This window comes from Argopecten irradians, chromosome 3 (genome assembly GCF_041381155.1).
Source record: "Argopecten irradians isolate NY chromosome 3, Ai_NY, whole genome shotgun sequence".
Lineage (NCBI taxonomy): Eukaryota > Metazoa > Mollusca > Bivalvia > Pectinida > Pectinidae > Argopecten > Argopecten irradians.
The window spans coordinates 52,434,674-52,453,094 of NC_091136.1; the positions used below are offsets into that span (position 1 = coordinate 52,434,674).

Consider the following 18,421-nt stretch of genomic DNA (forward strand, 5'->3'; position numbering starts at 1 on the left):
GGACAATAAGATGTACACAGGTTTATCTTTTTATAATCAGGATAAAATTGTTTTACTTACCGAAATGAATTAACGCCGCCAATAATTATTCCCTTTGATATATAGATAACGTTTATAGAATTGAACATCAACATACTTTTGATAATCAAAACGAATTGAGACCAATTGTATTGTACCTGTTTGACAGTTAGTATCTGTGTAGCCGAGGACACAAGAACACGTGTACCCGTCCACCTTATCCACACAGGTACCGCCATGTTGGCATGGACTACTCAAACATTCGTTAATATCTGAAAGGATTTACAAACGACAAACAAAATAATTTCCTATGGAAATCGTGAACAACAGTTATCAGTATATAAATAACTAATAGTTCCATTCTATGATACTGTAGCTTCTCTAAAATAACTTGAATTTTCAAGGTTAGAATTTATGTGCATTCCGACATAAAGATTATTTTAGCATATTATTACTATTTTAACAGCATGCTAGCAGCTTTTATTTCCATGTTTAAAGAACAAGAAAAAATCCACCAACTACTAAAACGAATTATCATTTAAGTACTATCAAACGGAATTTTCTCAAATATATTACTAAGGCACGTGAGGAGATATAATTGACCACAGCAAGACTTTATATATATTTCCTTACCTGTTCCACAGACGGAGTCCGTGTAACCTGAGGGACAACTACAGGAGAAACTGTTGATTTGGTCCATACAGGTCCCACCGTGTAAACACGGCGAACTTTGACACTCGTCAATGTCTAAGGTAATGGTAAGTAATAACAAATAAATGTTCCCTCTAAACGGCAAAATAGGGAAGAGACAGTGGCAGATTGTATGTTAAATTTTGAAAAAGCGGATTTGATGTATAATATTGTCAGAATCGTGAGAACACAACTGGCTAATGAACGTACAATGCTATGCAAATGTTGAGGGAATAAACTCTAATTTACAACCGATGCGACGAGCACTAATGAGATTTTTTTTATTGAAGCCTTAGTCCACGTGGAATCATGACTGATTAGGAACTTTTCTGTAATCAGACTGGCTATTTTGATATACATTTCTAATGAAAAACAATAAGTCTGTTCACATTAACGTCTTTGTAGTGATATCTAAAGTTTAACAAGATACATGAAAACGTACCTTGTTCACACTGGAGACCGGTATACCCGGACAAACAATTACACATGTAGCCATTTACGTTGTCGACACAGGTTCCACCATGTTGACACGGAGCACTGAAACACTCATCTATATCTGTAAAAACACGTGCATCTCCATAGGAATTAATATATAAAGAGAAGATATTTACTATTTGCTTGCTAACTACAAACCACGTTATTTTCAGATAAACAATTTTCGTGTCATAGTTCAACATATTCGTAAATACATAAATTCACGATCAAGGACCCTTACTGACAATCGTACACACACATTTATTTTTTCACAATTATTCGCTAGTCATATCTTAATTCACGTATCTTTTTGTGTCTCGTTTGCTGCATTTTTTTTTATTTTGAGTTACACGTTCGCTCTTATGTTACATATTAGGTAAAGTTTGATTTTGTATAACGTTTGATGGCTTACAACAGTGACCAATTAAAGCTGTGTCTGATTTGAAAGGTGGGTTAAAACCGAAATATCGGATAATAAAAAACCCAGCTAGAGACACCACCTCTCTTTGTTTCAGTATGGTTATTGAATATTTTATGCAGAATACCATCTGAACTTTTACACCATACCTGTTTGACATACAGCTCCCGTGTATCCAGCAGCACAATTGCACGTGAATCTGTTCACGTGGTCAACACACGTGCCGGCATGTTGACAGGGACCACTTTGGCACTCATTAATGTCTGGCCAGATAACAGAAGCAAATTATGGCTTTTAAGAACTAGAAGGTGCCATAGTGTTGACGACGCAGATTCAAATATTTCTCTTTTTCGAAACATACCCATTTTAAAACTTATCGGAACGAACGGGATATTGAACAACGAATTTTTAAAAATGAATACATTATTCTATGAGTTGTTGATGCTCAAATATGGAAGATGATATGTATATTCTTTTTAGATTTTAAGCTTACTCATTATCTCACCTGTCTGGCAGTGAAGACCAGTAAACCCCAGTGCGCAGACGCAGCTGTAGCCATTCACGTGATCGGAACACGTGCCTTCATTCTGACAAGGAGCGGAGAGACATTCGTCGATATCTGGTGTCACGTGTGTTATTGAGGTCAGTTCATGATGGCAGTAATATTAGGATTGAAATGAGGTCACGTGCATTTTTTTGTTATACAATGTCTACGTATATCTAATGAGTCATACCATCGTGAACCTACACTGTAGATAAATACTAAACACTCTCAATGGAATAATAGAAATAAAAAAACCTCTAATTACAATGATTAAAGAGACATGCATGGCGATTTGTGAAGCTGATATCCATGTATAGAAAGGCTGTGTCATAGACATCGGCAAGATTTGAAATGCGAGTTAGCGATCCAGTACTAATCAGTAGTGTGGGAGGTATCACAGAGGGATCTAACATAGTTAAAGCAATGGAAAAGTAAAAGAGCAATGCAGGTATATATATAATGTTGAATGTGGTGACAATATCTGTAAATCTAGCAGTCACTCTACTACAAAACAATCTACAGTAGAGCATACCAGGTGATATACTTAAAAGATGTGATTAGCAAACGTGCAAAGCATTGCAGAAGGACAATTTGCTGCCTCAGAATATTAAAATAAAACATTTGATTTAAGAAACGGATGATGAGGGTAAAATTATATTGATTATGATAATAACCTTTACGCTTTTCAGCAATGATATCTCGAATATTCGGAAATATTCGGAAAATTCCATTTCAATAGCCATGGTCATCCAATGTATGCTTACATAGAAACCAAAACCAAGAGTTTGACCACTAGTGGTAGATTAGACCGATGAGTAGGGCGCTGGGTTTTGTTGTGTTACGAAAACTTTATATTGCATTTAACCGAAAACTTTTCACATAAATAAAGTATTCAGGATTTTAAATTATGCATTTTAGTTTGACAATATTATTATGTAAATGTATTAGTATTATTTCCCTAGTGTATATGGTGTATACCCCTGCGAAGTGATGGAGAAATAAGTATACGTACCTATGTCACATGTAGGACCAGTGAAACCGGACACACATACACAGGAGAATGTGGCCGCGGCGTTTAGACAGGTCCCTTGGTTTTTACAAGGCCCACTCGCACAATTATCGACGACTTGATGAAAATATAAACATGCAATGGGCATTGGGAATGTGGAATTCGTGAATGGAAGCGAGTTCTAGTATTTAATCATATAAAGGTTAATGTCAAAACTTGGAATATCTCTTTCAAGTTTCAGTTGTTTTCGGACGAGTTACATTTAGAGCTGATACGATACACAATGATAACAACGATATCACATACTACACTAATGTACAAATGTTCATCACCATTGTGACTTTTTCTCTAGGATTTTACTAGACCACAGACACATTACTATGTTTGATAATGTATCAGAATAATTTAGACGTTATCATTCAAATGCAAAATAGTCATATGTTTTGAATATCAAATATTCGTTATTGCTAATTTTGAAATTTTAGAAAAAAACCAAACATACAATAGCCTTAATGTTTGAGCATGGTTCACTTGACAGTGTCTTCACTATTTACCTACCACTCTGACAAGTTGATCCAGTGAAGCCTGTTGGGCAAACGCACGTATACCTAGCCACGTGATCTTTGCACGTTGCCCCATTTTTGCAAGGATTGCTGAAGCATTCGTCAATATCTATAAAACATCAGTAAAATGTCATAGCGTTCAATGTGGATAATACTAAACACGACACAGCATAATCAAAATTAAAAATGTATTGTTTGTATTTTGAAGATGACTTAACTGGTTATCAATCTCAAGCGTCTTGTCATATTTTTATAGTAGAATGTTTATACATCAACAGAGATGCTATTGCCTAATTAAATTAAACACATCAATGCCAAAACATCAACGCTTTAGTACATATTGATCAATTCAACAGAAGTTTTACTTTATTGTGTCAATCTCAAAAGGAAATGCAATTATCCTTACATTTACAGTAAATGATTAGTTTGATTATTATTCGTCTGTAAATATTTTGTGAACCAAAATTTTTAAAAATAGAGAAATTGAATGAAACAATTTATACTGCAGTGATGAATCTCGAGGACATGGTGTTTTTAAGATAAATACTTACCTGTCTGACAGCGATCTCCAGTGAAACCCATAGCACACACACACGTGAAAAAATCAGAGCTCCCAGTACGTGAGCACGTGCTACCATGGAGACACGGTTGTTTGCTGCATGGATCTACATCTATGAATCATAAATAAAAATTAGAATGATATCATTTCACTTTTATTCGCAATAGTAACGCTCGTAGTTTATGAAATGAGAATCAGATGTAGATATCAATAGAGGTACACGATGAAACAATCATTTTATAGATAGGAGATCTATAAGGCTTACCCCAGGCAGTGACGGAGAAACAGCGAGAGTCGGTGATTTTTCTGTGAATAGATATATATGAATACACAATGTGTAGCATATTCAAATTTATAATACAAACTATTCAATGTATTTTAACGATGTAAGACAGTATGGTCAGCAAAAGATTCGTGTAGACATGAGATGTACTGAACTTTATCATAAATGAAATGTTGTCGAACTTAATCGGAATAAATAATGAAACAATATGCCTTATGTCAACATTTCTTTGGCATATACAACAGCACGTATCTCATGAAGTTTATGTTTCTTACGAGTCACATTAACTGACCCTTTGTCGTCCTCTGCTACCCCACAGAATATGTTGTCGCCTTTCTGGGCCTGTTTCGGGGTCCAAGTAATATTCCAATAGGACACGCGTGGCCGACTGGGGTCGGGAAAAGGGCCCGTGTATGTTACACCCGCTGGGGCAGTTAACTGCAAACTTTGCATTCTGTAAACCAAGTGGAGTACATGAGTTTAATGTATATCACAATCACTCATAACAGACTAAATTACAATTATCAGGGCGTTTCATATACGGAGACTTATGTATATCACAAAGAGACTTTAACTTATATCACATCATCACCAAACAGACAATAACAACAAATCAGTATATCACAATCACTCATAACAGACAAATTATCAGGGGAGGACTTTACTGTATATCACAATCACTCATAACAGACAAATTATCAGGGGAGGACTTTACTGTATATCACAATCACTCATAACAGACAAATTATCAGGGGAGGACTTTACTGTATATCACAATCACTCATAACAGACAAATTATCAGGGGAGGACTTTACTGTATATCACAATCACTCATAACAGACAAATTATCAGGCTGTTTCATGAAGGAGAGGACGCCGTTAAATTACATTTAATTAGTGTTTGATGGGAAATTAAGAAGTTTACTGCCATACCGAAGACTTGGATAGAATATTCAGCTTCATCCAGATATATGTACGGGGAAGATTATCGTATATTGTTATATCTAAAGACATCCACATATGGCTAGATCATCATCAAAATAAAATCCAAAATCTGGATGTTTAGATTTGTTTTAATACAGCTGGCAGTATACATTTAAACAATGTCAATAAATAACAATGAAACGACGGAGCAAAGTGGCGTTTAAAGACAAGTGTCCATTACAAGAGGTCGATTATGTAGTAAGTTGCACCAAATAGGGTTGGGTTGTCTGTCCTTTATAGAAAAAAAATCCTAGAGATATATCATAGCAGGCTTGACACATGGAATAATGACTTACGTCGCTTGTGTATTTTTTGGATTGGTTGCGAACATCTGAGTTGAAAAGGTCTTTCCTGCCGCAACAGTGATCGTGCTTCCTTCGGACAGCGTGTTGTTAACGAACTCTGGCTTCCAGTCACAGGGTATAGGCTGCGACTTCACGTGGATCAGAAACTGTAAACATTATATTAAAGTATGACATATTGTAATGTTCTGATCCTTAATCAAGTCATGGAATCAGATAAAAATTCAAACAAGAAAATACCAAAAATATTGAAAATAGACTGATTTCAGAATGAAAGGAAACATCACCTAGGCATTATTTTGTTGCATCTAGAATAAAAAGAAAACAAATCTCACATTTAGTAAAAGATACATTAAAAAAAATTTATAACGAACCGTAACTGGCATAGATGATTGAGTAGGACTATGCCATCAGCCTGCCATACCTGAACTGATACGATGATGTAACCGTGGATGATGTGGCGTTTGACTTCAGTTTGGCTTACCTGAACAGGTTTATATGATGTCATTGAGTAGAACAATGTGATGTTTTACCCGACTTGACATACCTGAACTGGTATAGCTGATATTGGGTCGGAAGGTGTAAAGGTGTTTCCCCCTATAGTGATGGTCGACTTTGGGAAGTCTTCGATGGTGATAGCGACGGCATACCATCCGTTTGTAACGAAGTTTGTGTTGTCGGCCGTAAACACAAGAGTGCACGACGTCTAGAGAAGCACAGAAATACACTAAATAAAACCCCTGCGATTGTAAAGCTTCCGTGTTAACATAATACTTTAAAGGAATAGACAGTGTACAGAAAATGTGTAAAATTAGTGTAAATATCAAATACGTGAAATACGTTACCACAGCATACATACCTGGTTAAGGTTGGCCACCGGTACACTTTTACATACACTTGCACATTCGTCTCCGACAGCCCATCTACATTTAAGGTTATCACCATCCGGATCCACCATAGGGATCTTCAGCTCATGGTGACAGGTGAACTGTACCCTGTTAAACATAATCGCCATTGTTATAGATAAAGAGAATCTTATATGATTTGAAATTTATCAAACGAGTTCAATAATTTGATATGCTACGAGCATTTAGGCGAGTTTGATAAATTTCATATTACATAGTCACGAGTGTAAGATTATATTTATCACAAAACTTTTTTTAATATAAATATAAGTTAACTATATAAACAGAATAAATCTAGATGGCTAGTTATGTGATAAAAGGAAATATGAAATAATCATTTATCTTTAATTTTTTCCAATAAGTAATTTTAGTTTCTATGACAACGTATATCTGAAGTGTTTATATTAAGATTTTGTTATGATATTGAAATCCTGTTTATCCCCTTCTTAATGAATAAAGACACTCTATTCTATGGAGTAATTTCACCACATGCTAATGTGACTGATAATGAAATCTTATTGATTATTAAGCACTATATTTATAAAACAAAATGTCTCCATAAAACACTTAACATCAATGCATTTGTAAATGTTATAAAAGATCAATACAGTATCCAGAACTACATAGTTTTTAATAATAGCGATTCCTTTCAAATGAAATTTGAAAATGATTGGAAAAAATGGTTGTTATTGTTAGGAATATGACATTTAAGGTTTATTTATTATTTTTTTATGCAATTTTTAATATGTCCCTCACATCCATATTATTATATCATACAAGGTTTTTTATATGTCCGTCCATAGCCTGGCAAAGCACCAAATATTTTGGGAGGTCCCTGATCACATGTTATTTATTAATTTATGTTTTTCCATTACTTGTGAGATCTCTCTTGTTTTTAAATTGGATAGCTTCGCTATGGCTAATCGTTGTGAAATGAAGTGTTTATATATCACAGTATGTAGTCTCCCCCTTTTCTTTTGTCAGTCCATGTTTTGTCATTATGTCCATCCATGTTATCAGTTGTCATTCTGATACTACACGTACAATGTAAATCTATCAATCCTGTTTGTCTACAAGTTTTAATATCTGTCTGTCTGTTCGTCCATGTTTTCTGTTTTTTTTTTTACTCTTCCTGATCATCTCATTGTGATGGTGTCAATACATGTTGTATACTTTTATTTTGTTTATCTGTCTCTGGTCTTCATTTTTTTCTTTTTGTTTTGTTTTTGTTTGTATTGTTACCTACCATTAATCTGTGTCTTAATTTATCCTTCGTGTATATATGATTCAAAATGTATTTAAGTACATTCTTAAATTAAGGTGTGCATACTTGTCTACCATCTAAAAATAGTGTGTTTATAAACCTATGTATGTGCATATGTGTGTACTGAGTACAACAAAGGGGAGCATGCACATGTATTTATCTTTTGACAAGAATAGTATGTGTTGTTGTGTGATTGCATGTAAGTCAATGATGGTGGGTGTGATTATGGGCCATACACTAATTTTTTGTGCGTTAATTATAATTAAGAAGAAAGATAAATTGAACTGGCTGTTTCTTAAGGTGTATGAATGTGCAGGCTGAGTGTGTGTATATATGTTCACTTTGCATGCTATTTTTTGTATGTAATTCTATATCTGTACAATTTTAATATATATGTTAAAAAAAATAAAATAAAACAATTATAAAAAAAGATATTGTTAATCTTGATTTTCATGTTGTACAGTTGTATTTGATTCATGGAAACCTACTAGTGATATTTTAAACCTACTCACTCAAACAGTGGTTTGTTGGAGGTGATGGGGCTACTGTTTGGACGGCCTGTATCACTCCGCTGGTGAAGATCAACTATTGTTTGTAGATTCCAATCGCCGTTATGACCGTAACTGAGAGGGCGCCACTGCGTACCGGTATAACTAAATACAATGAATAGATACCTGCTGCTTACATTGTACAACCTTGAAGATTTATGTGACTTTAATCGACAAAATATTTGTTTTACAATCTATAAACGTAACCAATGATGCATGAAAACCCATACAGAAGAAAAGCACTAATGAAAACAAAATTGAATAAATGATCTTTTAAAGAAATAATATGTGTTCAAGAATTACAAAATGAGAAATCAGCATTACAGTTTTGGTATAGTTTTCAAGTCTCTTAATAGTTTAAACTAAGATGTTTTTGTTTCGTTTTATATACGTTTAACTCTCACAGTTTAGAAGTTAACATAATTAAAGTTGTATTATTTAATGCTTTTTCTATTTTAAGATATTATATTTCACTATGATCCTCAGACGTTACCTGATGGTGTACGGACCGAGGCCAGGAAAGGTATAGTTGAAGGAGTTCTGGCCCTGTTCCCAGTCCTCCGCCTGACTAGCCCCTGTACAGTAGTAATACACAGGCCCAACGGTAGGTCTGGAGTACGTTGTACCACCACACCCTTTCACACACTTCCAGGGGTCGTCAGATATAAATGAGGTACTAACAAATTGACCTATCTTTGCTGCCGTACAGCCCGGTCCCTTCCCGTGGGACCACCCCATCTTGAACTTAAACTCCACCTTTTCAAAAATGTATTTATATGTTCAAGAACAGGACAGTAGATTATAAAGAATAGTATATTTTATAAAGTATAAAAATATACAGCTTCGATAACGACTACATGTGAAAAAATTTAATGGGCGGAACAAATTCCTAAAAAAAATTAATGGGCGGAACAAATTCCTACTCATCAATAACATTTCGTTAGACAGTTCAAATGTGAATGATTTCAAGTTATATAAACCACCAAAACTCAATCATTGTTGATGGAATGACTTGAAATAAGATAAATAACTATTTGTATAAATATTGAGACATTGATTTCTATCATCAGATGTCTGCCTTTACGTAATAAGTTAACATCGATATCAGAATAAAATGAATTGGTTTAAACATTTCGAACAACAACAACAAAACCTTATTTTGTGAAATCTATCGATTTTAAATAACAATACGTAAATAAATCATCACATAAAATCACGTCATAGACGAATATAATTATTGTCAAATGTAATCTACGACTGTGTACAATTACAGAAGATCAAAGTAATTAATCAAGAAACTAGTGTTTCATTTTAAAGATCTGTTGCGTAAAGTTAATATAGAAATAAAAGAAACCCCATAATTTGTATATAACAAATATCTTACAAAGTACCAATATGTCAATATACCAACACAAACATGTTTTGAGATAATTAAATAAGAATGCTAGATTTAACATTGTGGAACTGGACGATGAGAACATCATAAACACTACATAATAGTTATCTTTTACCTCTAGTTAGCGAATGAATAAACATGAGCTATACCTAGCGTTAAAATGAGTATCTTTTATTAATTAAAACAAAATTTCGAAGGCAAAATTGGTAACTACATGTACGTTCCGACGAACCTATCTAATAGTCCTAGTTAATACGAAACGAACAATGGTAATAAAACAGCATGCAACGAATAAACACAGCATGCAACGATGAATAAAACAAATAACTAAAAGCTGAATTTAATTATCAATATTGAGACAATGACATAAAGATCTTTATTTATTGTTGACAATAATGTCGACATTTTTAGTCCTGACTTACCGTATTTCCTGTCAGAGGTTTCCAGCTGATCGTTCCTCCACGGAAATGTGTACTGAGAACCGTATCCAGGAGTAACATCAAAGAAAGTAACACAAGTGACATGATCTCTGATGTCCTTTACTGATTAATTATTCAGTAGTGTACATCACCTTATGTAACTTAGAGTTAAAACTTCTTTCGGTACCAACACGGACGACACTAAATGTTAAACAAAAGAACACGGGGTAATGATTAATTGTGAGAATTAATGAACCACTTCACTTCTGCAAAACATTTCTATATGTTCAATATATTCATTAATATGCTATAATTGGTTTCAGCCCCTGTTACAAACTAAGAACATTTGTACCCAAAGGTGTGTTTCCATGACGATACTGGCATATATTCAGGATCGGAAAATATTTCATACTGAAAAAGTTACATCTTGAAAGAAAACGCTGTTCTGAAGAGGCACTGTCTGCTGCTACTGTCGTGCTGACAATAATATTGGTATTTAGTGAGCCACAGATACTAAAATGCGTACGTATGAATGACGGCGTAGATTTCAGGTCAACACATCGCCAAATGCGCTATCACTGTCAATGTGATTTATGTGTCTACATATCAGTTATATTAAAGCGTTTAGAAGTAAAATTTTAAACGAATAATTTTAAACCGATTGTTTTGTGTGTATGCCAACGCCAATACATTCTTTTGAAATAAAACATGATCTATTTAGTTAGTATCATGCTCAAACTGGATGACAAAGATAACTGATATTAAATCAAGGGAAACTCAGAGGAAAACTATATCCCATTTTTTTCAAAGGAGATAAACTACATTTTTATTAAAAAAATCAATAAAACTTACTACAACCTAATTTAATGCGTATACATGTATATACCAGGGAAAGAAGTCCATTGTTTTCAAAGAAGATAAACTGTATTTAAAAAAAAATAAAGAAACTGACAGCAACCTAATTGAAATCGTATATATACCAGATGAAAACTCTCTCCCATACTTCTATCAAAGGAAACTGACCACGACCTAATTCAATGCGTATATATACAAAGGAGATACCGTATTCTAGGTTTCGTTGTTGGCTACCGTTATTTATATGACGGGAGGATGTGACTTGTCCCAGTTTTTAGGGATATCTACTTCCACTAAATTTCCGGCCTGGCTTCCCAAATTAAATATGTCAATGGCAAGGTACACAAAGGACGGTATCTACATTATCCTATAACCATTGATGTATAATATATCTATTCACATAGGACTAGGCCCTATTAAATCATTGTATTATGAAAAAGATCTAAATCATTATCAGAACAGTTGTTCATTTCTATATGCACTATATGATACATGTTACATTATTCTGATCTAGGGTAATCTTCATGATACTAAGACGTGCTCACAATTTGTTGTCGTGGTATTATACTGTTACATTTGAAATTTCGTTAATCTATATACATTGATCGATATTTTGCTCATGGAAAATGGCGCATAAAGTATGTTTGAAGAGTATTTTATTTTATAATGTTTTATTTAAGGTCTAACGATTAATATAAAAACAGTTGTGCTTTGATCACCGCATTTCAAAAATGTAAAACGATAGAATGTTAGATAGTTTGATTGATTACAACATTTATTGCATTTCATTTAATGACTTTTTACCGCTGAGATTACATGTACTTATATACCAGACAATACCACTGAATAAAAGTTAACGAGGAAAAAAGGGCTGCAAAGTGGTCTCGATGAACTTGATCATTTGGGACATCAAAAAGTGGCCTTATTAAGCAGATAGTCTCTCTACAGAAGTGGTCGCTAAAACAGGTTTGACCTTCATTAATATCATAGAATATCATAAATTAAAATTAGGTACACTGCAGTCAAAACTAAACAATTAAATGCATATTATAATTGATCCATTAGATGTCGACAAAAACAACAATTCGTTCTGTGCTTCTTTTTTTATCTTCAATGTCACTTATACGATACTTCTTACAGATGTGACGGTTATCAGTTATGACAGTCACACCATATGATATGATCATCATATCACGGAGAAGAATATGCCAAGGTCGATATCCGGTAACTGTAGTTTTCTTGTGGTTACCAGAAAGGATCCACGGAATAATATGTAACTGTTTTTATTTAGAATTATCTAACATACACTTTTACGTTTCCTAAAAAGATCCCCTGTTCCAAATATGAGTTGGCTCCTAAGTTAAGAAGTGAATAATTTACTAAATAAAATAATCAGCAATCTAGGTTTTTATTATAGGCCAATTATTCATAGGGATATAACGACTAACTGATTCATAATGATCAAACATGATTTTTCAATTTATTATCAGGTCTAATTATGACTAATATTACTATGTGTATATGTAGTAAATTGATTGGGTTGTGTATACGCTTAAATACATACCGAAAAGTTTAAATTTATTTTTTTCTGTATTTTTTGTTTTATGTATTATTATCATTTTTATTGTTTTCTTTTCTCTTAATTATTTTGCACAATAATGCAACTATAAATAGTGCTAAAATAGTTGTATGTACATGTACTAGTTGTCACATCACATATGTTTGATGTCATGTTAAATATTGTATTACATGTATGTTATTCTATTTATGGAATCTTCAAAATTGAGGTAGTAATAAGAATGATTATCATTTGTTTTGTACTGCAGTTTGACCCTGCACATTTTCATATTTTAATTTCATCATGTTAACAAAAAAAAAGAGTGTATAAAATCAGCAACCAGCTAAAACAGCCTGAAATCAGGTCGGCGATGATAGGTGTATGTTTACCATTCGATTTTAGACTTTGATCTGGTCATACCGTATATTTGATTTGAATGATATGATAGATATACAGACGATGATATGATTTACACACGCCCCATACTGCGAGGGTCATACTCTCACACTTGATCTGCTGGACATATATTGCAATCGAAACGGAATGACGTGACACAGAGATTTAGGTTTAGCTGCAAAGCTGTTTGATAATTCAATCGGTATAGGGCGTTTTTAGTCTTGTTAATACGATTTTGATAGTATATTTGTAGATAGCTTTAAGTTGACGTTGGTGGTGTGTCGACATGGGGTAATACATGGTTAGCATTTGAAGTATACTATGTATCGGAAATATAAGAATACCTATATGATTATGAGTAGCGCATTGTGTTTTATATCGGAATCATAATTAATGGTTTTGGAAATCAAGGGAGGTAATAATTTTGGAGTTGAACAATAAAACAACGATGTCATGCTATATTCTAGCATCTTCATTATTTATTGTTAATAGTCCAGTTATCGTATAAGAGTTATGTCCCTTCAACCAAAACCTTACCATGTTTTTGCCATACAACTGCACAAACATTTGATACTAGAGGCAATATTACATACAACGACTTATGTCTTCGCTTGAAAAACTTTATTCGATAATTCATTGGTACATGTCATATTAACACCGGTAGTTCGAGTAAAATGATAGCCTAAAAATACAAAACAAGAGGAGTAGCAAATTAACAAAGCATTGTCAAAATAAAGAGTTTCACGGAGCATTAAAATTATATAGAATATATCACAATAACCTCAGCTGCCATCCATAGATGAATGACTAAAGATTTCCCTCTACTGGATGGCTAAACCAATCGTTATAATTTATAAGACACCAAATATCACATTCTAACCATGAATTATGAGGTATGTTGTTCAAAATTATTTGTAAAACGTGTTTACTAGGATTTCGGCAGCAAATACCGTTGTCCATTTAATCAAGTCCACATCTCACGTTTTAACTCCACTCTGTCTGTTTCACCTCGCCGGTAACGTCCATTTTGATCCCTTCATCCTCCTCTATTAATCAATCTTGCTAATGGTATTATGGCATAGCACCCTTCCTAATGAACTTCCCCCAAGTACTTGTTTTTCTATGTTTCATTACAAAGATATTGCCAAAATGTGATTAATTTGTCATAAAAGTGGTTAGTAGAGTGTGGATATTGATACAATTGCTTGCGAAGAAGCCCTATGGCCGACACTCGAGTACAATTTGCGCGATAACACACCGCGTTATTCCACAAGCATCCATCACAACATCACCTTTTTCCTCCATTAAGCAAATGACTTTCCATTGAGCTTTCAATTAACCTGAATTTCTGGAGGTAGTGTCTGTTGAGGGAAAATGGAATTGGCTTAACCGCTCTTATCTGGTATTACCCTAACTAGCGTTTCATTTCATCGCGGCACGTGATGCAAGACAGAGGAAGGAAAATTAATTATCAACTTATTCCATCACACAATCTAAGTATGCCAATTGTGTGGTTAGTAAGATTGCAATCTGTACGTCCAAATACGTAACACACTATATCAAAACCTAATTTATCGTTCAAAAGTGCATTCTGATGCACTTTACCAACCAATTAAAACAGGCTGTTGATTCCTGATGGTAAGGTATAACAGACATTGTCGAACAACTTAGCGGTTACTTACGTAGGTCATTTAACAGTCACTGATTATTATTATTAGCCTGATGACTGCCGTTGTAAACAGTACGAATTTAATGAAGAAATGCTTATTTATCCCATAATCCGTCAGATATCCAGTGATTTTGCCCGTGTAACATTTTTGCATATGCCACAAGTGTAATATGACCTGGATCGATTTTCATTGGCTGAAAATTCCTTGTGACGTCAAGACATAAACAATAAAATGAAGTCAGAAAACATATCCGAGCCGAAATTAGAAGTTTCACTTGATTCTATAAATAAAAGTTATGCGATTAAAAGAATCTTACACTCGTGACTATATAATATGAAATTTATGAAATTCGTTTATTAATTTGATATATCACTCGCCTAAAGGCTCGTGGCATATCAATTCTTTGAGCTCGTTTGATAAATGTCGTATTACATAGTCACTCATGTAAGATCCTCTATACAAGAAATGAGCATTCTTTTAAGATCTGTTTTATTCGGCTTGAATATATGAAACTCCATATTAGTGGTATTGGGTTGAGCACGTAGATTATTTTTTATTTTGCGACCGAATAAACAACAAGACCGCCATCTACAGGATTCTGATTGGTCAAAATTTAGACAATTCCTGACTGTAGCAGAATTAGACAAATAGTAGATTTGAGATATGCTAACTTGTACTACTTTCGGAAACCTGCGTTGCTATGATAATGTTATAAAGACTTGTGATTTGTCAACATTTGATATTCCCCAATTTCGCCAAATGTTGCTATGTAGAGGTTTTGATGGAGGCTGAATGCAATGATTCGACTACGAGGGCGTTTTGAGGACTTCTGTAATGGTAACCTATTACAATTATCAATTCGTTTGACTTCATCAAATCCTGAACGTGTGCATTTACAAGGAAATATGTATATACCAAACGTAATGCAGGTCATGATAAATTATTCTTTTTCTCCAACTTATTGCTACACAAGTGTAAGTGTTGCGGCCGCGTAATATACAATTGTTTCATGCCTTTTCAGTCAACAGTCAAAACTCTTTCCCGAGGTGCTAGGACTAACCCGATGAACTGTTTCCTTAGGCTTCCGGCCTCGGGAAATAGTTCATCGGGTTGGTTCCAACACCTCGGGAAAGAGATTTGACTGTTGACAGAAAAGGCATGAAACAACTGTATAATATCGAATAGCATTAAATGATGGAATATCTTCGTAGCATTTATTTTTTATTTTTAAATCTTCTATCATAAGTGATAATTTGAAGGTCATAATTTTCAATACCAGCGTCAAAACCACATCAATAAAATGTTCTATCACACTGCTCTATCACAGTAAATACAAGAACAAATAAAACATTATTGCAGACTGGGCACCAGTAAGCAATTATATCAAACGATAATCGGTAATTTTCATCTCTCGTGCTGTTCGACGGCTGCTGAAATTCAAATCGAGATGAAATAGCCTGCATTGATTTGATAGTGGGACTATGTTTGTTATTTTCTACTTTCTATGTTCTGTGGCATAACTGTAAGTTGTTTACATTTCCTAAAACACACCCACATCTACATTAAGGATGTTATGAGAACAGGACAAGTGTAGGGAGTGGATATGATGTGGACCATGCTTGTTGCCCAGTGGTCATTGACGATCAGAAATGAAAATCGGGCCAATATTTTGACTTCCCATCTTTGGTGAAGTCAGTGATAGTCTCAGAATTCCAGGTCTTATCTTCTGCATGTTTCGTCAGTAGTGTCCGTCCTTTACTTTATCCTCATGTTAGTCTCCGATGAATCGATTTTGAGCTTTGGTTGGCGGTATCACGTGTTGTTTCGTAAAAGGAAGAACTAGAGCGACTCATTTGTTGTATTGGAAAACAATTCGTTTACACGTTTAGGTTTGTTGATGTAAGGCCTATTCACCAGAATGGGTACTCAATACTCAGGCTGGATTTGTATAATAAACAGGAAACAATAAGAAGTTTGACATGGATGTACATAAATCATTATGATTTGAATCTGCATCAAGCAAGGTAAAATGTTCGGTAGGAAGTAGTGAGCAGTTCTACCGGCACGATTATAAATCACGACATTGTTAGCCGGAAGTTCCAACATAAACCACAACCAATGAACAATGGAGAAAATTTGCATTTCCTACAGCGTATAGATTGGCATGTGTCCGTCTGGTGGCAGTGTCTGCCTGAAAGCTTGTCAATAGCTATCGATCCTTAGGATCTTCACGTTATACACTATAATCAGCACTCGACACAAGGGTCCTCGGATATCACAATGATTTTAGTACCGTCTCTGGATTCTTAAGATGCATGATAATTCTTTTCTTAAAGATGCTCCACCGCCGACAAATGGTATTTTTTCACTATCAAAAACAGGAGAAGACGATTTATTATTTTTCTTCAGTTACAAAAGTTACTTACTTTACACCATTACCGCCATTGAAAAGTATGAGCTTCTAATTTTTACTCCAAGTTAAAAATATGAAAAATAATTAATTGCATCCCGAAAAAAATCCGTCGCACTATATCCTTTATGGAATGAAGTACTGATTGCGCATGCACCAAAGGCAAAATAAATCATTTTATATTATTTTTTTTGTGTTAATTAGACATATATATACACGATAATAAACCAATTATTGTTCAAATAATGAATATCATTTATTCTATGTCGGCGGTGGAGAATCTTTAATTCATATCTCAAATAAAAATATTACACCATTTCCATATAGATGATAAGGATATGTAAACGTATATTTCTTGAAGCATGCACTGTTCATATCAAGGGTCAATCTAGCAATGTCTTACAGGCCTATAGCATTGTTCTATTCCGTTGAATTGAATAACCTGATCAATTGCTCGTATACTGAATAAACAAGATTATCACTGTTCCCATGTTTTCATTGAATTGCTTTAAGACTTGATAAAATATGGCAAATATGTATGTTTCAACTCGAATGAATCACATAGCACAAAATGAGCATGCAAATGTGCCTAACCATCCTATATAGGGTGATGGTACCATTTGCTTGATAGGTTTTGACATTTTATTTTATAAGAGCATTAATAAGCATGAATTTGCGTTTGACTTGGAAATGGCGTCGGTAATCTGTATGGAATGACCAACAAAAAGGACAATTTTGATTGATATAAGCGCGATATCAAATTCCTAAAATGCATTGTTTAATAATGTTGTCGACTAGCCTTCTGTGAGCTCCACTTGTATCCGATGTTTGGTGGACCTTTATTTGAATATTCCTGAACGTTAAGATAAAGCTCAATTATAAGGATAATATTCATCACATGATTCGTCAGAATAACAATTATTTTAATAAGCATTATGCTATTGTTTTACGTATGCAATATGTATTTAGTTGATAAAAATCCCCTCGCACTATTTTTCCTCGCATTTCAGTATCATCACTATGTTTTAGCGGTCATATTGTCAGGGCTAGTCATATTGTCAGGGCTAGTACACGTGACACACGAAACACACATAAGACATTGAAACAAGAACTTTAACTAAAACGTTCAACCCATATCCGTTATGAGACCATGCCCA

General features: G+C 34.1%; 2 protein-coding genes across 2 annotated transcripts in view; both read right to left on the bottom strand.

The window, feature by feature from the left end:
• LOC138319003 (fibropellin-1-like) overlaps positions 1-6,589 on the bottom strand; it is a 27,111-nt gene extending 20,522 nt beyond the window's left edge. Inside the window, exons 1-12 of the mRNA XM_069261880.1 lie at positions 6,391-6,589; positions 5,838-5,992; positions 4,851-5,012; positions 4,541-4,581; positions 4,268-4,387; positions 3,712-3,825; positions 3,157-3,270; positions 2,106-2,219; positions 1,750-1,863; positions 1,151-1,264; positions 652-765; positions 177-290 (exon numbers count right to left, since the gene is read on the bottom strand). Of these exons, the coding sequence (XP_069117981.1) occupies positions 177-290; positions 652-765; positions 1,151-1,264; positions 1,750-1,863; positions 2,106-2,219; positions 3,157-3,270; positions 3,712-3,825; positions 4,268-4,387; positions 4,541-4,581; positions 4,851-5,012; positions 5,838-5,872 (1,156 nt within the window). The 5' untranslated portion in view covers positions 5,873-5,992; positions 6,391-6,589. The remainder of the gene's footprint in view (positions 1-176; positions 291-651; positions 766-1,150; positions 1,265-1,749; positions 1,864-2,105; positions 2,220-3,156; positions 3,271-3,711; positions 3,826-4,267; positions 4,388-4,540; positions 4,582-4,850; positions 5,013-5,837; positions 5,993-6,390) is intronic.
• On the bottom strand, positions 6,131-10,480 carry LOC138319729 (integrin beta-like protein A). The gene is made up of 6 exons (XM_069262867.1): positions 10,379-10,480; positions 9,054-9,316; positions 8,525-8,665; positions 6,703-6,838; positions 6,391-6,549; positions 6,131-6,151 (listed from the first exon to the last, which is right to left on the bottom strand). Exons 1-6 carry the CDS (start codon positions 10,478-10,480, stop codon positions 6,131-6,133), a joined length of 822 nt encoding a protein of 273 aa, XP_069118968.1.
• Positions 10,481-18,421: the final 7,941 nt, after the last annotated feature.

Coding starts and splice junctions, on each gene's coding strand:
- LOC138319729 (XM_069262867.1), bottom strand. CDS start 10,480: ATGTCACTTGTGTTACTTTCTTTGATGTTACTCCTGGATACGGTTCTC. Junction 9,317..10,378: donor AACCTCTGACAGGAAATACG/GTAAGTCAGGAC, acceptor ATTTTTGAAAAG/GTGGAGTTTAAGTTCAAGAT. Junction 6,550..6,702: donor CGGTGGCCAACCTTAACCAG/GTATGTATGCTG, acceptor GTGCTTCTCTAG/ACGTCGTGCACTCTTGTGTT.